Here is a 24224-nt window from a genome sequence, read left to right as displayed (position 1 = left end):
GTATATGTGTGGCAGTACGTTTGTACATTTGTTGCTTCCGCACAGTAGTTATCTTTTTTTCTTGTTACTATTATTCAATTCCCATTACATGCATGCATGCATATGTATATATATATTTATATTTATATAACGTATGCACACGTACATGTACACAAATACTTCTGCCCCCACTTCTTCCATGCCCTCCTTGATGCACACTAATTATTATTATCATCATCACGTCTAGTGTCGTTACCCCTTTCTCCCCCTTATATTCTCTACTTTTTGTTTCATGATTGTGGTTTTTAATGCACGTATACATGTATACATATATGTATATATGTGTGTATATGATTGTGGTTGTTTGTATATATTTATTTATGTCTGCTGCATGTATCAATTGGTGCCTCCTCCTAATCTACCGCCTTATATATATATATATGCATAAACGTGCACTTATTTGTATGGCCAAATTTACCATAATAAAAGTAATAATTCTCTAAATGTCAATGCCGCTAACGATGATGGCGGTGGTAAACTGTTTGTTTTTGTTTTCACACGCTTTTGTGGGAGAAGGGGAAGCGAAAAACGAAAAAAAAAAGGAGAAATAGAGAAAGAGAGAGAGAGAGAGAAACGACACAAGAGGAAAGAAAAGAAAAAAAGCAAGTGTGAATGACTTTGTGCATGCACCTTTTATATATGTATATGTGACTTACTGATTAATCGAAAGGGAAAGGACTTATGATAACGGGAAGTAGTTGAAAGGAACTTATATTTCGCAGCATTGCTGTAAGAAATCCCACATACAAAAGAGGGAAGAAGGGGGTAAAAGTAAAAGAGAAAGAGAGAAAAAGGAAAAAGAGACAACCCACTCAAATGTTTATTTATTTAGCCTTTTCAAAGGAAGCACAAACAAAGATCACACATACACATGCATATATATATATATATATATATATGTGTGTACGCGTTTGTATGCACGCGGTCAATGCCTTCCTTCCCCTTTGATGATGATTTTGTCGTAACGCTGTTGTTGTTTTTTCTTTTTTTTCTTTTCTTTTCTTTTTTTTTCCCCCTCCCCCTTCTTTTTCTCTGTTAAGTTTATCCTTTTTCTCCTCTTGTCTTGTCGTGTCGTGTCGTGGCCATTCAATTACTCGTTGTCGCGTGAATTATTTTAATTCCCCAATGGCATTTTTTGTTGGTGGTGGTGTTGTTGTTTTCGTTTTTACTTTTTTTTTGCGTTTACTTCTTCCTATACTTTCAGTTTCTTCAAGCCACGATTGGGAATCGCGAGCTTATCTCCGCACACATGCGCATGCACATACACATATACACACACATCTTTATTATATATAAACATATTTATTTATGTTCACATATACTTACATGATTGTGAGAGCTTCTACTGATATGCATTGAGATGTGTGAAGGGCGTTTTTCCATTTTACGCATTCTTTATTGTTCTTGTTGCATATTTTTGTATATATGTTTATATATATTTATATGTTTATATATATATATGTGTGTGTGTGTGTGTTTTAAGAAGAAGAAAGAAGAAAGAAAATTTGTTTAGTTTTGTTTCTTTTTCTTTCTCTCTTCTATCTTGTATTTGCTCGTCCGTTTTGCAATTGATCGTATCTTTTTCCCCCTCTTTTTTGTTTTATTTGATTTTGTCCTTTTTTTTTTTTTCTTTTTTGTTGTTTGTTTGTTTGTTTGTTACTTTGTTTTACACTAATCCCTCCTTCCCTCCTCATTCCATATCTCTTCATCGTTGTCCTTTCCGTTTCATTTCGTTTAGCTTCGTTTTATTTTGTTTTTGTATTTAATTTACTTTTGTTGTTTTATTTTGTTCAATGGGAAAATAAAATGAAATAATTTTTAAAAAAAAAAAGAAGAGAGAATAGAGCTTTGTTTTTTGTTTTGTTTGAAATGCTCGGTCTCATCATACCTTTACATGAAATTATATAAAAATTATTTATATTTATATTTTCCTACGACTAATCCTTCTTCCTTTTTGTTTCCTTTTTGTTTGTGTGTTTGTGTGTGCATGTGCGTGTGTGTGTTTTATTCTTGCTTTCATCTTTTATTTAATTTTATTGTTGTTTTTGTGCTTTTTTAAAAAATATATATATATTTTCTTTCGTTTCGTGTCGTTGGGTGAAGGCAAATTAAATTATTAAATTGAGGAGTGGGTGGGAAAAAAAGGGGGGAAAGAAGCACAAAAAGCGAAGGAAATTATATTTTTAAAAGGAAAAAAAAAATCAAAAGTCAAGTGAGGGCAACAACAACATGCAGAACCAAATAAAACAAAAACATATGATTTTGTTTTTTTTTAAATTACTCTTTTATTTTTGTGCTTGTTTTTTAATTTCCAACTCTCCCACACACCCCTCCTTTTTTTTTCTTTTTTTTTTCCTTCACTCACAAAACACTTTTTTTTTCTCTTGAAAGAAAAAAATAAAAAGAAAGCAAACAACACAAATAAAATTACTAAAAAGTGAATGAAATAAAATAAAATTTAAAAAATATATAAAACACACTCGCCGTCACGTCATGTCATGTCATGTCACACTTCAACTTCTTTTTTTTTCTTTTTTTTCTTTTTTTTCTGTTTTCCGTGTCTCCAAGAACATAATCATTTCATTTTACTTCGAAGTGGAGGTGGTGGTGGTGGTGGTTTTGTTACGAATCTCGTTTCTGCTGCCATTTATTTTATTACTTCTTCCCCTTTATTATTATTACTATTATTACTGTTCTGAAGGGGGGAAACAAACAAACAAAAAAAAAGAAAAGAGAAGAGAAAAAAGAAGGGGAAACTTCATTGGATGCGCACCATTACGAGTGGAAAATAAAATAAAAATAAACAACTGCAGTGATGAATGAAATCATATGCATTTGTTTGTTGTGTTGTGTTGTGTTTATCTTCGGGATGTGGGAAAATTAAATTTAAAAAAGGGAAAAGAGAAGAAAATATGTGTGTGGAACAATGACAGAGAGAGAGAGAGAGAGAGAGAAAAAAATTAAAGACAAGTTTAAGTTCTTTTTTTAAAAAGAAAAAAAAGAAAAAGAAAGTCGGGAGCGCAAATTTGTTGTATTTTGTGCCTCGTCAGCGGCGTGAAAATTATGAAGTGGCGGTGCTGGCCTTTCATAACAACAAAATACACACATTTATTTATATATTTTTATAAATGTTTATGTTTTTGTTTATGTTTGTGCGAACATTTCTTAGCGTTTTTGCTGCTGTTGTTGTTGAATTTATTTTTGTGCTGATTCCATTTTTTTCTTTCCTTTCTTTTCTTTTCTTTTTTTTTTATGCGTATGGCTGTGTGTATTTTAGTTTTAAATCCCTCAACTTCACGTGGGGGTATTCGGTTTCTTTTTTTTTTGTAATTTTTTTATTTTTGGTTTCTTATTTGTGCATTGTTCTTTGTTTTTTTTCCCCCTCCCCTTTTTCTTTTTGTTCTTTTCTTCTTGTTCGTTTTCTGCGAAGCGTCCATCGGATTCTCCGGATGGTTTTGAATATTCCTTTTTTTGTTTTTTCATTCTTTTTCTGTCTTCTTGTCTTGTCGAGTTCTTTCTTTTTTTTTTTCTTTTCTTTCTTTTTTTTCCTTCTTACTTACTTACTTATCCATTTACACTTAAGTTTTCCTTCTTTTTCTTTCTTTCTTTTTTTTTCTTTCTTTTTGATTTTTCTGCCATAATCTTTTGTATTGTGGTGGAAGGGAAACGGGAACAGAAAATATTTGATAATAATAATAATAATGATGGTAATAATTATTATTATTACCATCATTATTATTATTATTATATGAAAGACAGGTGGAAACCAAATGACAGTAATCACAATTACATATTTCACACACTTACAATTCATACTTATATGCACGCACATTATTATTATTATTATTATTATTATTATTGGGGTTGGTGGTTGGTGGTTTATTGCTTTAAATATTTGATTTTGATCCCTTTTTGAGTTGTGATTATTTCACGCCCTTCATCATGTCAGGCGATACGATGAGAAACAGAAACAATTACATTAACAATGGTACCGTTACTGCTATTGTTATTGTAATTTAAAACATTATTATGGTGAGCATCGTCATGATTATCATTGTCATTGCGAGCTGAACACAAAATAATAATAATAATAATAATAATTTTTCTTTTTTTTTTAAAAAAAAAAGTGAGAAAAATGAGCCGTGCGCCCCTCCCCCTCCCCGCTTGTGAGTTTCTTTCTGTGTTTTGTTGCTCATTTGGCATTTTGTAGTTGTCAATATTTGTGTAAATATAATCATATGTACTTTGTGTTGGCACGATAGAAGTTTTTATTTTTTTAAAAAAAAAAAAAGAGAAAAAGGGAAAAAGGGAAAAAAAGAATGGATGAGGAAAAAGTTTTAAGGCGCACGGGATTTAATTTGGGAGAAACCAAAACTGAAACTAACAGCAAGGTGGCGCCAGCAACATATGCGGACGAACAATTCAACGAAAGAAGAAAAAAAATAAAAGAAGCGAAAGAAAGAAAGAAGCAATGGCAAATGAAGACAAGATGGGAATGGGAACAGGAGGGGGGAAAAAAAAAAAAGAAAAGAAGAGAAAACTTTTTAATAGTGAAGTAGACAGACGGTCGCAGGAATAAGGAAAGAAGAGATAGGCATGAAGAGAGACAAAGAGAACAGAAAGTAATAATGAAGATAATTATTAAGTAACAAGTGAGAATTCCTGTTTGTTTGTTTTTTCCCCCTCCCTCTTTATTATCATATCTTTTCCTCCTATTTGTTAGTGCTGTTGTCAATGTTACTCCAACGAGCACATTTTACTTTCCCCTTTTCGTATTTGCTTTTTTTTTTGAAAAAAAAAAAGAAGAAAAGATAAAGATAAAACACGGAGTAAGTAAAATCAACGTTTGTTTACGTATTTTTTTTTCCTTTTGTGTGTGCATGTGCGCTTTGGTTTCGCTTCTTCCGTCCAGTCGCCACGATTATCAACATTTTTCGTTTTGGGGTGTTTTTTTTTTTGATTTGGTTTGATTTGGTTTGGTTTGGTTTTCCCGTGCACCTGCTTTTTTTGTTTCCCTCCCCCCCCCCCCCTCCCTCCAATACTTGAACCTTGCGCGATGGTAATGTGTGGGCTTACATATGGTATTATGTTGCTTTATGTTCTCCGTGTTTTTTTTTTCCATTCTCCTCTACTTTTCCCATACACTACAAACTCTTCCTTTCCTCTTTTCACTCTTTTTTCTTTAAAAAAAAAAAAAACAACAACTCCATCGCACATGAATCTACACAAATATAAATAAAATGTATATTGTCACCTATTAAGTGAAGCGACACATGATGGAGTTGTTACAACTACCCACAACATGTGAGTGTCTTTTACCGCTAGACGCTGCTGTGATGGCGGCGTATGGTCCGAGTGCCATTTATTTCTTTTCGCTCTCGCAATTATTTAACGCGGCAACGGCAACGGCACCTAAAGGTTTTCATAGTGTTGAGTTGTCCTCCCATTGGGGCTGTTGTGCGCCATGGCACCCGCCTGGAGCCTCACTGGAGCGTTGTGGTGTGTTTTACGAGCAATCGGGGCTCGTACGCTTCCGCAGTTGCAATTTCGGTGACATGCCTCAACAAAAACGTGTTGATGGCAAAACAAAAAAGGGAAAAAAGGGTGAGGAAAGTGTTTTTGACCCCGCTGTAAAGGGTTTGGATGGTATTGAAGAAATGGCGGTATTCTTCGGCACAACGTTGGTAGTCCGCACCGGTGCAGAGGCATTGTTTTTTGCCCTTGATCCGGCAAGTAATCCCGGGGAGGAGAAATTGCCGCTTATCGGTCGCACAGCACTCCCACAGGGAAAATCGATATCGACGACAACGCCGTCAAACGATGTTAGCGCTGATAATTTGTGGTATTTCATGGGAGCATCTCACCCAACAAGTATTGTAGATGAAGGCGACCGCTACATTTGCGTGGCCTCATTTGACAGGAAGGAACGGAAGCTGGAGGCGGTTTTGTTGGCGGTCTCCGACACACGAGCTGTGCAACTGAAGCGTACCAAAGTTGGGGGCTTGAAAGTCTCACCAGATGCAGGAAAGTTTTTCTGTTGCGCCTTTAATTGGTCGCTGCGGCAGTTGATTGTTGTTTTCAAAGGTAAGAAGGGAAAGACAAGTGGCACCACCTTGGCACTTTCCCTAGAGTCCATGTCCCTTACTGCAGAAAACATAACGGTTCCACCAAAAGCAACGGACTTGACGTACACTACCGCTGGAGAAGCGTGGGCCCTCACCACCGCTAACGAAGATGGTGCGCTTATAATTAAAAATTTAATGGCAGCCGACGCCGGCCGCGAAGTGCGTTTGCCCTCCCTGAAGGGACGACAAGCAAGTGGAAATGGCAACCATGATGACCAGAAGAAAAAGAAAAAGGAAGAGGAAGAAGGAGAAGGAGAAGATGTCCACACATGTCTCACAGCCGTGGGGTCTACGGTATGTGTGTTGTATGGAAAGGCGGTCGCGATGGTGTGCACTGATGATAGCGCAAACAAGGGAGGAGCCAAGTCAAGCAAAGATTCCGTTACATTTAGCGGGCATACCCAAACTGGAGGTGAAGAATCGCTTTGTGCATGGTTACTGAAGCAGCAGCAACGGAAAGTGGATGAAAGTGAGGAAGAAGAGCACCAGCAGGAGCTGCGTGACGTGATAAATTTCTTACAGGGTGCCGTAGAGGGACCGCCCACCCTCATCGTCCGTGACTGCCGTTACGTATCGCAGAAGAATGGGGTGTACAATCACGATGTCCTCGATAGCATTCAAGCGAATTCAAAAATGAAGGTGTACTACAAGCAACTGCTGCGTTACATTGCCATCGCTCAATCCCTTCATCCTGTCACTATTTTACGTGCCTTGCACGTGGAAAACCCGAGTGTTCGTCTGAGCGTCGCCGCACTGCTTGCTGTGAAGCCGGCGCTTGCTGCTGGAGGTTTGCGACTACTCGAGTGGGGCAGTCCCACACGATCTCATTTCAACAAAAGTGGAGACGGCAACTACAAAAGCAATGCTAGGCGAGAGGCTAAACTCTTTGGTGCAGCGCTGTTAAACTCAGCTCTAGACGCCCTTTCCGCTGGTGCACTCGGTGCTGTTGAAGTGCTGTGTGCGGTAGCAGATATTACACTTATGACAGCCCTCACACCCAATTCCTCATGTACTGTCGCGGGCAAAAGCGATAGTTTTAGACAAGCTGCAAACCACAACCGCCAGGATGGCAATGCGGTTACTCGTGAAGAAGTGGAAGCGGAACTCACAATTGTGGATTGCATTGCAGTACTCACAAGTTATGCGCGGTGGGCTCTTGTCACGGCGGCACCATCCCTCGGCACCATTACCGCACACCTCGCCCCCCCACGCACTGATGAAAGTCGCCGAAAGGAGGCAATGATTAGGGACCGCGTGGCGCATGCGATCACAACATCGCGGGATATTCAAATTGATGTCTTTCCGCTGCGCTGCCGATAAATTGGCGGGGGGGGGGGAAAAACGAACAACAAAAAAAAAATGTTTTGTTTACTGCCTTTTGCATTTCGATGTGTGTTTGATGGTTGAAACAGAACACGGTATGAAGGATATGGAAATCACAAAAAGAAAAAGGAAAAAAAAAAGGAGCAGCTTTCAGCAGTGAGTACAGGAAAGAAGGAAGGAAGGAAGGAAAAAAGTAGGGGAAAAGAATGCAAGTGAGCTGCAAATGAATGGAGAAACATTTATGTTGAGACCCTTGCAAAAAAAAAAAAAGAAAGAAAAGAAAGAAAGCAAAAAAAAAAAAAAGAAAGGTGTTACATTAAGGAATGTGTTTTGAGCGAGAATTATAGCTCTGACCCTTTCTTTTCCTTCTTGCATGTTGAAGAGGGACAAAACTTAAGCGAATAGGTAATAGCGGTAAGGTGTGACGATGTGTTTGGACATTTCCCATTTGTGCGAGAATGGGAGAGAAAAGTAACAGGCGTTCCGAGTAACAATAATGATAAGACTAAAAATTAACAACTAAAAAGAAAGAGGACAGGAGGACAATAAGAAAGAAGTTTTCTTGCTCGCACACACGCCACCTTCCTCTTCCCTTCTCTCTTCTTTGTGCGGTAACCTTTGCTTGGTTACTGGCGTTGTCATCGCAACCCCAATTCCGATCCTTTAATGTTGTTGTTGTTGTTGTTGTTGTTGTTGTTGTTGTTGTTGTTGTTGTTGTTTTTCCTTTAAGATTTTCATAACTTCTGTGAAGCTGGATCAAATCCGGTTGGAGTTCACCCTTATATGGCTTCAAAATAATTCTTTTTTTCTTTTTTTTTATTTTTTCTCCCTCTTTATCCTCCTCCAATTACGGTTGTTATCTGTGCTTTCAAGTGGTGGTGAGGAGGACTTCACTAACGGGAGAGGTCCTGCACGCCCACTTGAAGGGAAAGGAGAATTAAAATAACACTGACAATATATAAGAAGGAATCCACACACACACACAAAAAAAAAAAAAAAAGTGTATATTTGTAGAGTGAAAAGCGAACACAAGTCACCAAAGGGTAACAAAGAGGAAATATATTCGGGTTTGTTTGTCTCTGGGGTGTGGCAAAAAAAAGAAAAAAGCTCAAAAAACAGAAGGTGCTCTAAGGAAAAATTTTTTTATTTTTTTTTATTTTGAAGAAAAAAAGGAGAGGGAAAATTAGTCGGTGCGTGGAAAATCCTATTTTGAAACATCATGGCAACGGAAGAGCCGGTTAGTGACACAAAAAAGTCCAATGGGGTTACTCCGCGCAAACAAATTAGCCATACCGTACAGACTCTCACCTCCAATTCATCAGAAGGATCTATTCATGTTCATCCAACGCAGGGATACTATGCGAATTTCGACGTGGATACTGTATATGTCATTCCCTTCACAGTGCGGAATCTGTCGCGCGAAATATGTGCACTTCGCTTCACCCATCCAAACAATCAAACCGTATTTCGTATTAAAACCGACTCTGTACGGCTTGCACCCGGACTCACACATGTGATCGAGGCTGAGTTCTTTACGCATACATCACAGGATTATGAAGATAGCTTTGTTGTGTTTACTGATAAAGAATCCATCACAATTCCACTTGTCGCGAAGTGTTTCCCCGATGTGGAGTTTCCCCTTACATTGGATTTCGGTACTGTGGAGCGTAACACACGCGGAATAGTTCAATCACTGGCCATTCGCAACCCCGGTCGCCGTGTGGCGCGTGTACATATTGTTCCTGAAGGTGAGTCTGCAGCTTCTGCCCTCCGGGTCCGGACGGCGAACTGCGATGTTGGGCCCTTCAGCGAAGGAAATGTAATGGTTGAGTTACTGAGCCCGTTAGTCGGCCGCCACAAGTTTCCTCTCACTGTAACTGTCGACGGTGAGGCTAAGACCCGTACGGTAACGGTAACAGTGGAGGTTATAGACTGTAGGGGAACATTACTGAATGCGAACACAGGCGAAGAGTTGCACTCACTGATGTTCCCCAAGACATATGTCGGTGCAAAGCGAACGATGGAACTTATTGTGAGAAATGATAGTAGGCAGTCTGTGAGCTTTGCTTTCCAGCTATTGAGCGATGGGAACACGGAGGATATCCCGCCGTTTAGCTTCGTCCCGCAACAAGGAAGACTGGGGCCGCGGGAAAAGAAACACGTAACCGCCATATTTGCCCCAATGAGGTCAAAGGAGAAAGCAACGGGTTGGACGTGTCGTCGAGACCAACAAACTGCTGTAAATGAAACATTTGAGTGGTTGTACTCACTACTATTCGTGGAAACGGAACACACTCACACATTGCGCGCTACTGGAACGTCCACGACAACTGTGGCATGGCTATCGCAAACCGTTGTCGACTTCGGAGAATGTGCAATGAATGACTACCGGGACTTCGTGTTGCAAGTTCACAATGGTCACAAGGACGCTCCGCTGTACTTTAAATTCCCTCGGATTGCTCACTTTCATATTTCTCCTGACGAAGGCAACGTGAGTGCTGCGAAGAGCGTCCCTGTTCGGTTGACGTTCCATCCACGGCGTCTTGGCAACTTTAGTGAGCGCTTCAACGTGGTATTCAACAACACGGAGACCACCCCGCTGACGGTGGTGGGTGTCGCAACCAAAATTGTACCGCAGCAAAAGCGTATCGGTGGCATTGACAAACTCCCTCAGGACTTTGAACGTACCATGAAGGCCATTGAGCCTGTAGCGGAACCGCATGTCGCCGCTGCGCCGCCTGAAACATACTCCAATCTGGACGATGTGGACCTTGGCATGGTTCCTGCTGAGGGATTGCGCCCGATAGAGCCAGAACTCGTGGCTCCTATTGGAAGGTCGCGTTCGGCGGGTGAGATGGGTGGACTGGGTGCAGGGGATCATCTCCCACTTGTAACGCTAGACGTGAAGACACTTATACGGAAAGTTTATAAGGAAGCGCCAAGCAACGCGGCAGAGCGTCGCGACTGCAAGCGGGAGCTTCAGCCCATGGAACTGTTGCGCATTGTTGCACCAGTCAAGGTCCTGGAATTCCATCGAGTAACGGTCGGCTCCACCGCCACAAAACCGTTCTTTTTGTACAACGCCACCAGCGCCGCGGTGCTAGCCACGATGCCAACCGATGAAGAGCATTTGTCATTCTCACCGCAGGCACAAGTGATCCCCCCCGGTCGCTCTGCAGTTTTTGATGTAACGTTCCGTAGTCAAGTGGTTCAGGTACTTCAGCAGGTGATGCAAATAACGATCAATGGTAGGCACCTGCTCCGCTTTACAATGCAAGCTGATTCTGTTCCTGTTGAGGTTTCGCTTTCGCGCGAGGAGATGGTTCTCCACTTCTCAAACTTTAGCGAGGAGCCTGTGGCCCGCTCTACAGTCGTACTTTCCAATAATGGTAACAGCGAAGCTGTGTACTCGTGGGCCCTGCAGTTGAATAATGCGGGCACCGGCAGCGGGAAAGGTAGTGGTAGCGGTCCATTTGCCATCGAACCTATGAGCGGCACGATTCCACCAATGAGCAAAGTAACGGCTTATGTGTCTTTCAGTCCTCCATACGGCATTATCACCGCCAGCGCGTGCGCGAGGCTGCAGGTGGAGCGTTCCGACGGAGTGAAGACACTTAACATCACAGGTGCCGTCCCAGTCACTTCTTGTGCATGGGGAAAATGCACAACTGCCGGTGGTACACCAGTGGTCTCCCCACAGGGGAAGAAAGATTGGAACAAGCACCATTCCGCAACAGAGGCCCTCATTGAGCTGCAAAAAGTCCCTGCGGGGAGGGGAACACGTGCGAGCATCACACTACACAATAAAGGGAAGAACGTCGCCTTCTTTACCTTTGACGGTGTACCAAGCTGGTTGACTGTCTCCCCGGAGAGTGGCCGTGTTGGGCCCCGCGAGTCAGAGGAAATCTCGCTCTTGGTGTATCATGAAAAACCTGAGGCCCTACGTACCGTGATGAACTGCTGCGTGCGTGGAATAAAGAAGCCACTGAAGTTGACAGTTTCTGTGGATGTTTGTGCCGCACTTTTAGAAGTCATTACGCCACACCGGCAAAATACAGAGGCCATCCTCGACTTTGGTATGGTGTACATCGGCACTGAAAAGGCCCTCCCGGTACGTTTCAAAAACACAAGCGATGTTGACGGTGTTATCCTCGTTGACTTGCGACAACATATGGAGTTTGCAGTTGAGTGCGCTGCCGATGTGGACAGTGCGGCAATCCACGACGCCGCCGTTACAAACAACAATTCAACAGATCCCCCGACAATGTTGCAGTGGTGTGGGCCAGGTGAGCGAGAGCCCGGCATGGCCTCTATAATCATTCCACCTTGCAGCGAATTAGGTGTTTTGTTCGTCTACCGGCCCGTATCAACCGCAGAGGATGGTGGGCGTTTCTTTGTGTCGTGGAGGCATGTGGGCACAGATATTAAAAACCCACTGGTGCCGTTGGTGATCATTGCGCAGGCGTTGCAATCAAGGGTGACCGTCACTCCCCGCTTTTTGAAATTCCCTTGTACTGTGGTGGACAGTCCCTCCGTTCCTGCAACAGTGACAATTAAGAACACGTCGAGTGTGAGTGTCCACTGGAGGCTGCAACCGATACGAAACAATGAAGACTCTCCCACAGCTGAGGGCCGAACCCCACTGAGCCCCGTCAGCAGCAGAGTTAGCTCATTTGTCATGAGTATCAGCGGTGGCGTGCTGGCACCGCATGCGAGCGAGCAGGTGAGCGTGACTTTCGTACCTGATGGTGTGGGTAACTGGCGCGAGCTCTACGGTATTTATGTGGATGGTGATTTACTTCGGCATTGTGCAGATTTATCAATGAGTGGGTTTGCAGCGTTGCCCCGTCTCCTGTGCGACGTGGAGGAGCTTGCTTTTCCACCCATCCCCCTGAACATAACCGTTCGGAGGCGTATTATCATTACGAACGATGGTTTCGATCACATCAATTTGTCGTACCACACAATAGACTCCGGGCCGCTCACCATCACGTTCCCCAACGGTACTTCCACCGGGCTGATGGGACGCATCCCCGTAGAGATTGAGTTCTGTAGTCAGTGGCCGGTTTCTGCCGTGTCGTCCATCAAGTTCTCGTCAAACAAGGGGGAGACGTTGACCCTGCCCTTCAGGGGAGCCGCCATAAACTCTTTCCTCACCAATGCCCCATACGTTATTCAGAATGCCAATATTTCAAAGATTGCATCATCTCGTGGTGATGAAGAGTGGAAGGAGCCGTTAATTTACCGAGAGATAGACAGCTGGCAGCTTGCTGCTGACGGCGGCGGCCACAAGGTGCGCAAAGTTGGCGGGGAGACACAGTATGTGAGGTCTAATTCAGTGAAGCCCATTCCACCACGGTACCTGGAGCCCATCGCACCTGAATTTTACGTTCGTTGTGAGGAAAGTCTGCGGTTGTGGCTGAATTATAACGTGTTCCTTGAGCCCGTCGCGAACCTCGTCACTGCGTTACAGCTATCCGATGGACGACTACTTCTGGATGCAGCGCGTCGAATGGGCGTAAAGAAGCAATCTCGGGCTCCAGATTCATCCGAAAGCACGACTAGCAGAACACTTGTTACACTCGAGTCGTTAATGTCGCTCCTCAAGCTTAACGGTGGGTGCCTAAGTGAAGTACAGATAATCTACCTGATGACATATGAGGCATATTGTCGCCACCAAAAAGAGGTAAATGCGGAGGCTATTCCCTTAGCGAACTTCACGGAGCGGTCTACACACTGCTGGACGGTGGTCGTGCTGCAATTCATTCGGGTTGTTTACTTTGCCAAACTGCGGATAGACAGCATGCTGGCTCAATACCCCTCGCTTGGCAAGTATATGCCAGTAGAGGAGTTGCAGGCGGGGTCTTTGTCCACGGCTATTTACGGTAGCAACGTATTTAGCGGTATGGAAAACATCTTACTTTACTGGGCAACGTACAACCTACGCCAGTGCATCAAAAAGGGTATGCTAAAGGACACCCGGGCTCCTATCCGGCGGTTTGAAGACCTGAGGGATTGTGTCGCGGTGGCCGCGTGTATATTTGTCTTTGTACCCTCTGCAGCGGCGTACGTGTCAGCTGATAGGTTTGTTCCAGAGACCGTGACGCAAAGTGACCTAGAGAACAATATCAGTCTGCTAACCAATGCACTGGTGTACGTGGGGTTCCCGTCATCCTTTAGCAGCGTTGAGCAGATACTGCAGTATGGCCCGCTGGATTGGTTGTTGCTGCTCTCAACACTCTTTCACTACCTTCCGCGCTTCATTCCCACGGGAACAATCGTGTTGAAGGGGAAACTCCTTTCACCTGCCACTCACACTATTGAAGTGAAGAACACTTCAAACACGGTCCGTGTATACACCGTGGAAATGAGCAACTGTTCTTTCCGTGCGGTTCCGAGGGAATTCACCGTGGACCCAGGGGGAACCTTCCAATTACAGCTGGAGGTGACTCTTCGCTTTAACCGACGACTGGAAGGGGAATGCGTACTTGTTGACAGTGCCCAGAACCTGGTGAAGGAACGGATGCCGTTCGTATTTCATCTCGTCGCCCTGCCAAGTGAGGAGCCTCTGCGTACAGTCCACCTGCAGGCGCCACTCTATACAGTGGTGCATCAAGAAATATGCGTTGAAAACCCATTCGCACAGAACTATGTGGCAACTTTACGACTGTCACAGGAATACAAAAACGATGGAGGATATTCTGAAGGAGAGTTTGGCAAACTGCGACAGGGTGCCTTTTACATATCGGCCGGTGTTGTGTCATTCAACGTGGGGGAACCTACTAAAGTGAGCGTGCAGTTTGCTCCGTGCGCCCGTGGTCAGTACGAAGCACAGGTAACCTTCCACGATGTTCAGCTGGGTGAGTTCTCTATCGTGCTCATTGGCACGTGTATACCACCGAAACCAATAGAAAAGTTTGTTACGCGAGCGGAGGTGGGTGAAGCGTGTAACAACACAGTCATGCTGAAATTGCACAATCAACAGTTCGAGCGTATGATGAACACAGTGGAGGATTGCAACCGGTTTCCAAGCTCGCGAGTTGTTAAGGGGCCATCAATGCCGGAGCTCACCAATATTCCCTACAGTGTCACATTCGTGAACGAGTCTTTTGTTGGACCCAGTCCCTTCTTCATAGGTCCCGAAAGTATTTTCTTCACCCGCGGCGACCAAATGCTGGAACTGCAGTTCAGCTTCTGCCCGAAAGTCGTTGGTGACTACAATGGGTATATTATTCTCGCATCGAAGTATGACGTACGGACTATTCTTCTTCATGGTAAGGGTATTCCTGTAGGTGAGAAGAGTATTTTGCGTTTCTCATGCCCAGCACGGCAATCTATTGTGCAACGCGTGCCCATCGTCAACAACACGAAGGAAAGTTGGTTGATTACAGCCACTATCGAGGGTGACTGCTTCAGTGGACAGAAGGAGGTCCGCATTCCACGCGGCAAAAGCCGTGAGTACCTTCTCGATACAACCCTGCATGGGTTTCATCGGACACGGGAACCCTCACACTCCATAATCGGGAGACGGGTGAGCGCCGAACCTTCATGCTGTATGGAGAATCCGTGGAACCGCTCTGTGAGGATGTAATTACTGTGGAGTGTAGGGCACGCGAGAAACGAATAGAGACGCTGACGATTCCCGATATCAACAACATGGATGGGAACTATACGGTGGAAACAGACTTGCCATTCGCTACAGGAAAGCCGACAGTGCTTGTGCGGAGGGGCACAAATGCAAAGTACGACTTGATACTTCACCCTCTTATGGGTGGAACATTCAACGGAACGGTTGTGTGCCGGGCTCCAAATGGTCACTTCGCGTGGTATGGTATCACCATAATTGTAAGCGCTCCTGAGAAGGAAGGTACGCTCAACATTTGCACGGACACGCGTACGCCCGTAACAGCCTACGTGAGCATCCAAAACCCCATGGACAAAACCATTGATTTCACTGTAGGGCGTTACGGCGTAGGGCTCTTCGGAGAAAACTCCATTTTGGTGGAGCCGAGTGAACCATCTGTGTATTCACTGTTGTTCCTTCCCTCATGTACTGGCAAGTTCCCGGGGAGGCTGACGTTCTTCAACAAAGAGGTGGGGGAGTTTTGGTACGAATTGGACATTGTGGTTGAGGATGCGGCGCCGGAGGAAGTGACATTCTCAAGCGAAATCGGCGTGCCGCAGACGGTGCAGGTACGAATCCCGAACAATACCCCGAACGAGCTGCCGCTGTGCGTCACCAACACCAACCACGACAACTTCTCGGTTGTGCCTAGTAACCCGAGGGTTCCTCCATACTCGGAGTTAACTATCGATATTGTGTACAAACCGACAGCTATAGGAAGGCCCCAGGAGGCCATGATCAAACTTCTCAACCTCGACTCAGCAGAGTGGTGTTATCACTGCCGGGGTGTAGGCCACGCTCCTGCGGAGTTTGCGCCGGTGGAATGCGTTTGCGAAGCTCTGGGAAGAGTTTCCGTTGTGCTCAAGTTCAAGAACCCGTTTAGCGTTCCGATGATGCCGGACGTCGAGGTCAAGTGCGAAGAGATGAATTACTATTCCGCTGCCGCACAGTCGCTTCCCGGTACGCCAATAGCACCAGCGACTGAAGCCTCTATAGTGGTGATGTACGAACCCAAGACTGTAGGACGGCACAATGCCACTGTTTTGGTGAAGCCGAAGTTTTTGTCGGAAGAAGTGCAGGACATGACGTGGGTTTTCCCATTGAAGGGTTTGGCGGAGTGGCGCAGCCACGATCAACCGCTGCGGTTCCGTTGTGTAGCGCGGAAGAAAGTGGAGGAAACAGTTGAGTTGGTCGCCCCAGGGATGACGGCAGCCAACTTGAACAATGTGACTATAACACTGGATCTTGAACGAGGGCAGCAGTATGCCAGCGCGGTTCGCAACAGTCTCTTCTTCAAAGTGCACCCTACTGTGGAGGTTGAAGGGATGCTCAAGTTGGATATACGATTTGTCCCTCTCCGCCCTTTTGTTGCAATGGCGGATCTCGTAGTTCGTGCCGAAAAGGAATCGGTCTGGCGCTATTCTATTGTTCTGGAAGCCTCCCGCGCTGATGTTGATGATACGCTGGTCGTCAAATCCACCCTCCGCGCTGTTTCCACCATCACATTTGATATTTACAACATCTACCCGCATTCCTCTCCTTTTACAGCCTACTTTACCCCTGACAGTTCACGTGATTTCTCAGTGGGGGTGCCGCAGGGTGTACTTCCTCCTTTTATTATTGGGCAGCGAAACGCAAATGCGGCAACAACTATGCAGGTTCTATTTTCCCCCACAGCAAGGCTGCCGCAGCCTGAGGGAACGCTGATTATTGACACGGAAGAAATGCAATGGATATATAAGGTTATTGGAAAGGTGAGCGGTCGGCCTATACACCCATAAGTGATAGAATATGAGATGTTCAGGATGTACACTAATCATTAGAATTGAAAAAAAAAAAAACAAAGAAGGAAAAAGAGAGAAAGGTGCAAGGAACAAGAGAGGAAGGCGGAAATTTAGATGAGTAAGCATGGTATTAAACATATAATTTGTCGCATGTACAGCTTATTTTCTCTCGTGGCTATTGTTGTTATTCATTCATCTTCGCTTAGTTTTAGATTATGACGGAGAGCTTTTTTCTGCGGCTAATTGAACAATAACAGTGAGAGGGAAAGAAAGTTGAAACGTTGGGATAGAGGGCGAGAAAAAAAAGGTGTTGGAGTTTGAGGGCAAGCACATACATTTGTTTGTCTCTTCATACTTGGGTGCATATATATACGCGTGCCCACCGTGGGATGTACATACGCTTGTAACATACAAAAAAAAGAAAAGAATGAACAGAAGCTGTGGACGCGCACACCGGCCAAGGTGCCGGCAGCCGCTGCTGATTCTACACATATGCTTCCGGTCCCCGTGGTGCCGCATGATTTCGCTCTGCATGCCCTTCCCAAATGCGTCTTTTCATCCTTTTTTTTTTTTTTGCTGCATCCTGTTTTTCTTATTCTCTCCCTTAATCTTTGTTGTTAGAGGATATTTGGTTGGTCCTCAATGTTAATACGCCGCCTCCGCCGCCCTCACAGCACCGTGAGAGGCTGCCGCATTAGTTCCGCAAGCAATAGTGATAGCGCCGGTGCATTTAGTGCTAATGGAACACAGTTACCTGACCCACCATATTATCTCCCACATTCCCCTCGATTTAGCGCCGAGCGTTGTGGAACTTTCAACAAGAAATGGCTTCTGAATCTGCCGGCGCTCAAACCTCTCGTTCGAAACAGTACTTATTTACCCAAAAAGGAGGAATTGTGGCGGGCTCCGACCCACGAGGCATTGGAAACAATAATAGGGCACCTTCCTTACCACGATGCTCTCAGATACATCACAGAGCACAGTTTATTCCTCCTCTTTCCCACCGTACTGAGGGCGCGCGATGCGCCCCTTCCACATGTTATTTATGAGGATTTCATGAAGAGTTGTACGTTTGCTTCGCTGCAGAATCCACCGGAGGAGCAGTTTGCACTGCCTTCGGTATTGCTTCGTACGTTGCTCTGCATGGCCGCCTACCATTGCACTTTGGATGCGGACTACTTCACAACATGTCAAATGCTTTTCGGCCGCATGGAGCAACAACAACAAACGACGCCGGAGGTGCTCTCAGCATGGGTTTACTGCTGTACAGCTAGCGGTAGAGTTGATGAGGCCCTAACATACGCCAAATACATGGCCGATTGTAGTGCACCATTCGATGTGACGGTGTTCTCCCTGATGCAACATCCCTCATTGAATCCCATTGAAGTGGAAGACGGCTCGGTGCCGCACTCAGCGAAGGGTTTGTTGCTTCAGCGGCGCTTAGGTAATCGGTTGCACACCGCCTACAGGAGTGACGCAGTAGCCGCACATGGAATGTTTGTTTACTACGCTTTGACGCTGAGCCACGTGCGGAAGTGGGAGGTGATCCGCGCAGCTGCCGCGTTGGGCGTAACGCTGGCAGAGCGAACTCTCGTACTTGCGGTTGAGGTGTTTGCAAGGGAAAAGGGAATGCGGTGTGGACCCAAAACTGTAAAGGCACTGACACACTTCCTGGCACAAGATGGGACTGTAGGGCACTTATTGTATGTGTTACTTCGCGCAAGGAAAAATGAGCTGCTTCCTGAGTTTCGTGATCTGCCACACACGACATTTAGTGAAGAAGAACAGGAATTGGTTTTGCAGTGTGTTGCGCAACGGACAAGGCACGATGACAGTTTTGCCGTAGCTGCAACACTTGTCTCCTCACTAGTACGGGAGGATGATCCAAGTGAGTTGCTCATGGCGTTTGCTCGCGCCGCACGAAACCATCACTCCGCTGATGTTTGTGGTGGTGATGATGACGGAAGTGCTTGCGCCGACGTGCCCGCGCCCGTGCCCGAATCTCCGCCATCGAATTCTTCAGAAATAATTGAGAAGGACCGGTGGGCCGTTGTGCAGGCGTCTGTCCGCTCACTACTACTTGATGTGAATGCATTGGACCAGGCAAGTCGCAGGGATGCATATCATAAGCATTGGAAAAATGGAAATAAAGGAGTGAAAAATAAAGAAAATGTGTTAGCAAAAACGCTGACGCTCCCGCATGACTCGATGCACACGGCGACAATACAAAGGAAAGAAAAGGAACTGTGGGAATTAATGCGAAGTGACACTCCAGTCGGCGTGCGTGAGCTGGCGCAGCTGAATATTATGGAGGAGTTGCAGGAGGCCAAAAGATTGGAGCGAGCGGAAATGGCATGGGTCAATCCAGATGGCACATTCTGAGTGTATGTGCAAAAAAAAAAAAGAGAGAAATATTTTGGAGGCTGTTGTATTATTTTGCGGTGATGCTGCCGCATGATTTGGCGTCTTCACACCCAAGTGGCAGCAGCTCAAACACGGCATAATGAAAAAAAAAAAAAGAGAGAAGGAAGGCGTGGGAGGATGCAGTTGGTCTATGGGTTTGGAAGAGCGGAGGCGCTGCATGTTGCGAGGTTGGTGATGTTCGATGTAGTAAATGTTATTTTCCCTCTGTTGCATTGAGCTACCCGATTCGCTAACTTGATGCATCTGCACGGTTCCTTTCTCTTCCCCTCAATGTCGTCACAATCACACATATATACATTTATATATTTTTATATACATTTATGTGCATGTGCATGTTCCCTTATGAGGAATGAGGGTAAACTCTGAAGCAATTTTTTTAGGCGTGTGTTACACATCTATACGGTCATGCACAGCGGTGTATGCGTACAAACTTTTCGGCGCTTCTCTTGGTTGTGCACTCGTGTGGCGCGACATCTTTGGTTCGTGCGGTTCATTTGACGTAAATTTTCTCTCACTTTCATACGGGCGACACCTCCATTTAATATCTTATCTGTTATTATTCCATCTTCTTATGGCGCACTGTGCTTCTCTTATTTGTTTGTCTTTTTCTCCTTCACTTCAATCTTCTTCTATTTTTATTGGTATTGTTTTTGTTTTTGCTTATTTGTTCCGCAGTCACTGAAAGGAGTTTAAGCGTCCAAACACACTAAATCCACCTTCCGTGGTGAAGGAAAAGTTGCAGAAGGTAGTAACGAAACAAAAAGAAAAGGAACGAATTTTTTTGTTGTTGTTTGTTTTTTTGTTTGTTTCATTTTAAATAATAACAAAACGAAAAAAAATAAATAAATAAATCTATATATATATATATATATATATATCACTACCACTACAAATAACTTATAAGGTAAAAAGGAGGGAAAGTGGAAACGGGAAACGGGAAAATGATGCAGTATGGTGGCGGGACACATTATGGAGCCTACGCACAGCAGCAACCGCAACCGCAACCTCAACCCCATCAACGTTTTCCATCGGCTGCTCTTAAGGCGGGAAATGTTTCCCTCATTCCATCACTTAGTAAATCACCAATGATTCGCGATGTGTGGGAGGATAACTTAGAGCAGGAGTTTGGTATAATCCGTTCGCTTATCAAAGACTACCCATTTGTGGCTATGGATACTGAGTTTCCCGGTGTAGTAGCGAAACCTGTCGGTAACTTCAAATCCACGCACGAGTTCTATTACCAAACGCTGCGGTGCAATGTGAATTTACTGAAGATGATTCAGCTAGGCATTACACTTCTCAATGAGAAGGGCGAGGTTCCCGAGAACTGCTGCACGTGGCAGTTCAACTTCCGCTTCTGCCTCACAGAGGATGTGTACGCGCAGGATAGTATTCAGTTGTTGTGTCATGGTGGCATTAACTTCGATTACTTCTCCGAGTATGGCGTGGAGGTGACGCACTTCGCAGAGCTGCTCATCTCCAGCGGACTCGTGTTAAATCCCGACATTCGCTGGTTGGCCTTCCACGCCGGTTACGACTTTGGATACCTGATCAAAGTAGTGGGTGGAAAAGACCTACCAGAAAAGGAGGAGGATTTCCTACAAACCTTCCATGCCCTTTTCCCGTGCGTGTATGATATCAAATATCTCTTGCGTTCCACCGAGTTAACGCACTCATTGGGATTAGATCACCTTGCCGATAGCCTCCGCGTGCGGCGTTTCGGCATGGCTCATCAGGCGGGCAGCGACTCGTTGCTGACGGGCCATTGTTATTTTAAATTGCTGCGTGACTGTTTTAACTCCAATATACCTGTAGCAAACAATGGCGTGCTTTATGGGCTCTGTGAAGATTCCTCGTCAGCAGGGACCCCCAACAGCACAACAATACCTGGCAGCGGTGGTGGTGGCGGTCATGCCTTCAGTAACTTCACGGGAAGCAAAAATGCCGCCTTTCCGGCTTCTCCAATAATGACACAAGCGGTAAAGGGTCATAGCTGATGGCGGGAATGAGGGAAAAGGTGAAGTGAATAAAAAGAAGGTAAGGGAAAAAGAAAGGAGGAAAGAAAGAAAGAAAATATATATATATATATATATATATATATATGTTTCTGCGAGAGGAGGAGAGAGGAGGAGGAAGAAGAGAGGGAAAAAAAGAAAAAACAAAAAAAAGAAGTCTTTTTGATTTTTCCTTTCCTTCTTTTTCTTTTTGTTCTGTGTTTGTTTTTTTCTTTTAATCCCCCCTCCCTCTGCTATTTTCGGCTCTAGTCAATTACCAACTTCTTTGTTGTTTTTTTTTGTTTTTCCTTGTCGCTTGTTGTTTGTTTCTTTTCTTCTTTATTATTATGTTTAATTTTTTTTTCTTTTTAATTATTCCTTCAGTCTTTTTTTTTTTTTACGTTTCCCCCCCCCCCTTATTTTTGATCTGTGTGTGTGCTTTTGTTTTTTTTTTTCTTTTCTTTTCTTTTTTTCTTTTTTTCTTTTTTTTTTTGTAGCCGTGTGGATATCGGAGAGAATGACGGAACGAGAAAAAACAAAATGAAATGAGGATGGACAGCTATGCGGAGTGTATGAAATAATATATGTACATATATTATATATTTATTTAAAATCAGTGTAGAGGGGGAAATTTTTTTTTAAAAAAAAAAAGAAAAAATAATTAAATGAATGAATGAGGAATGAATATCAAAGGGGAGTGAAGGAAGGGCCAGCGGGTAAGTGTGCCTCATGGAACTCACATGCACAAAACAAAATAAATTAAATAATATATATATATATATATATTTTATATATATATATATATATAAAGCAAAAGCGGGGCCGACCTTTTAAATAATAATAATAATAATAATATAAACTTCCTCTGCCATTTTTCTCACCTCCTTTTCTGTTTTTTTTTGTCTGTTTGTTGTTTCGTGTGTACTTTTTCTTTGGTTTTGAGCGTCGTGTTTCTTTTGTTGGTGTTATTGTTTATTTGCACGGGTTTTGTGTTGATGTTATTGTTGTTGATGATTTTTTGTCCCCTCCTTTTCTACCAAACATATATTCATCTCATGACATATTATCACTTACTTATCTCCTTTATTTATTTATTAGTTTTTTTTTCCATTTGTTTTTGTTTGGTTTTTGTTTTCTTTTTTCCCGCCGTTGCCGCCGAAGTAAATGTAATTATGGGGAAAAGGGAAAATGCAAATCTACAAAAAAAAAAAAAAAGAAAAGGATATGGTGAAGGAATAATAATGATAATAATAATAATAAAGAGAGGAGGGGGAGAGGTCGTATGAAATGGGATTGTTTTATTTAAAAGAAAAGTTTAAAATAAAATGAAGTGAGCGGTTTTTTTTTCTTTTTTTTCTTTTTTTTCTTTTTGGTTGGGAAGGGAGGGAAATGTTGCAAAGCTCCAAAAAGCTCTCGGCAGATCGCCTTGGTTTCTTTTCTTTCTTTTTTTTTTCTTTCCTCTTTTATTTAAATTATTGGTATTATTATTACTATTATTATCATTGGTATTATTGCTTTTATGAAAATAAAGGGAAAAGCGGCGGAGGGAGGAACACAAAATATAAATATATATTTAAAAAATGAGGTGATCACACGTCCCTCTTCCTTTTCTCCCTCCCCCTCCTTTAATCCTGAGGGAAAAAAAAAAAAGAAAAATAGTAATAATAATAATAACGGGCCACCATCCGCTTGTCACATCATCCTTTTCATCATTATTATTTCCCCTCCGTCATTTCCCTCATTCTCACGGCAACTCAAAGCAAACGCAAAAGGAAAAAAAAGAAAAGAAACAGAGTGAGTGGAGCGAAGTGCGTACAATAAAATTATGCACACTCGTTCCGTTATTTAAAGATTTAAAAAAAAAAAAGAAACGGAAGAAAGCGATGATTATATATATATATATATATATATATATATATATTGAAATGAAGATATGAAACGAAAAGTTTGTGTGTTTGATGTACCTTTTTTTTTTTTTAATTTCACCCCCCTCCCCCATTTCTCACCGGTGTGTTTGTGTGTTTCAATCGCATACACGTCTTCCATTCGTCCCCCTCTTCTTTTTTTTTGTAATTTTGTTTGTTTGTTTTTTTTTTTTGGGGCCCTGTTTCACTGTGTTACATTTCGTAAAAAAAAATCTGTAACTCCTCAAGTCTGTTGCATTTTTTTTTTCTCCCAATTTTACATCTTCTCAAAATTATATGCGTTTTTACTCTGCCGTAAATGGCACACCATACTTACACACATGTATGTATATTAATCAATTATATTATTATTATTGAATATATACATATTATATTTGCAGGGCATCATAAGCAACCCGAATTTTAAAAATTAAAAAAAAAAAAAAGAGGAAGGACAGAAGAAAAAAAACCACAGTGGCCCCACATGACTGAAAACATCGAAGCGGTTATGTCGGATTTTTGGTCAAATCCGGCGGATCACTTCCGCCCAAACCTGAAGGCCCTCACACTTTACGCTGAACGTCAGCATTACGTCGACCGGTGGTTGCATGTGAAGGAGCGGTGGCTGGCGCCGTGGTATTTGCCGTGGTGGTCACCACTTTTTCAATTAGGCACGTGGTATTCGCAGCGCTCGCGGAATTTGTTCCTCGTGGAGAATCATCTCAGTTATCGTCCCTATAAGTTCCGTCGTAATGATGAGGACCGCAACAATCCGTATTAACGCTTATGATGAGTCACAGCAGGAGGGGAAAGGAGGAAGATGATGACGGCAGTGTGGGAAACGTGTAGGGAACAAATGAGAGAAAAGGAAGAAAAGAAAAGAAAAGAATGGAATGGAACGGAACGGAACGGATGTGGAAAGAAGGGATGATATGGTGGAGCCATGCACGTAATCACGCGCTTGTCATTTAGTGGAATTTGTTGTATAGGAATATCAGGCGGCACGA

General features: G+C 43.5%; 8 protein-coding genes across 8 annotated transcripts; 7 read left to right on the top strand and 1 right to left on the bottom strand.

Annotated features, from left to right (window-relative positions):
* Positions 1-5312: 5312 nt before the first annotated feature.
* TbgDal_VI320 (hypothetical protein, conserved) lies at positions 5313-7484 on the top strand (the record flags this gene model as incomplete). Its single annotated transcript, XM_011775535.1, has 1 exon — positions 5313-7484. One exon carries the CDS (start codon positions 5313-5315, stop codon positions 7482-7484), a length of 2172 nt encoding a protein of 723 aa, XP_011773837.1.
* A 1222-nt stretch (positions 7485-8706) lies between these two features.
* On the top strand, positions 8707-16892 carry TbgDal_VI310 (hypothetical protein, conserved; the record flags this gene model as incomplete). The annotated part of the gene is given in 2 exon segments (XM_011775534.1): positions 8707-15036; positions 15036-16892. Coding segments are annotated over 2 exon segments (8187 nt in total).
* Positions 16893-17108: 216 nt separating this feature from the next.
* TbgDal_VI300 (hypothetical protein, unlikely) lies at positions 17109-17429 on the bottom strand (the record flags this gene model as incomplete). The annotated part of the gene is made up of 1 exon (XM_011775533.1): positions 17109-17429. The coding sequence occupies one exon, from the start codon at positions 17427-17429 to the stop codon at positions 17109-17111; it is 321 nt and encodes a 106-aa protein (XP_011773835.1).
* Positions 17430-17537: 108 nt separating this feature from the next.
* On the top strand, positions 17538-19277 carry TbgDal_VI290 (hypothetical protein, conserved; the record flags this gene model as incomplete). The annotated part of the gene is made up of 1 exon (XM_011775532.1): positions 17538-19277. One exon carries the CDS (start codon positions 17538-17540, stop codon positions 19275-19277), a length of 1740 nt encoding a protein of 579 aa, XP_011773834.1.
* Positions 19278-19668: 391 nt separating this feature from the next.
* Positions 19669-20001, top strand: TbgDal_VI280 (hypothetical protein, unlikely; the record flags this gene model as incomplete). Its single annotated transcript, XM_011775531.1, has 1 exon — positions 19669-20001. One exon carries the CDS (start codon positions 19669-19671, stop codon positions 19999-20001), a length of 333 nt encoding a protein of 110 aa, XP_011773833.1.
* Positions 20002-20260: 259 nt separating this feature from the next.
* TbgDal_VI270 (CCR4 associated factor, putative) lies at positions 20261-21316 on the top strand (the record flags this gene model as incomplete). The annotated part of the gene is made up of 1 exon (XM_011775530.1): positions 20261-21316. The coding sequence occupies one exon, from the start codon at positions 20261-20263 to the stop codon at positions 21314-21316; it is 1056 nt and encodes a 351-aa protein (XP_011773832.1).
* Positions 21317-23246: 1930 nt separating this feature from the next.
* TbgDal_VI260 (hypothetical protein, unlikely) lies at positions 23247-23573 on the top strand (the record flags this gene model as incomplete). Its single annotated transcript, XM_011775529.1, has 1 exon — positions 23247-23573. The coding sequence occupies one exon, from the start codon at positions 23247-23249 to the stop codon at positions 23571-23573; it is 327 nt and encodes a 108-aa protein (XP_011773831.1).
* Positions 23574-23701: 128 nt separating this feature from the next.
* TbgDal_VI250 (hypothetical protein, conserved) lies at positions 23702-23998 on the top strand (the record flags this gene model as incomplete). The annotated part of the gene is made up of 1 exon (XM_011775528.1): positions 23702-23998. The coding sequence occupies one exon, from the start codon at positions 23702-23704 to the stop codon at positions 23996-23998; it is 297 nt and encodes a 98-aa protein (XP_011773830.1).
* Between the last annotated feature and the right edge of the window lie 226 nt (positions 23999-24224).

The sequence above is a fragment of the Trypanosoma brucei genome, chromosome 6 (assembly GCF_000210295.1).
Source record: "Trypanosoma brucei gambiense DAL972 chromosome 6, complete sequence".
NCBI classification, from domain to species: domain Eukaryota; phylum Euglenozoa; class Kinetoplastea; order Trypanosomatida; family Trypanosomatidae; genus Trypanosoma; species Trypanosoma brucei.
The sequence above is the reverse complement of the archived record's forward strand: the minus strand, read 5'-3'. Positions and strand labels throughout refer to the sequence as shown.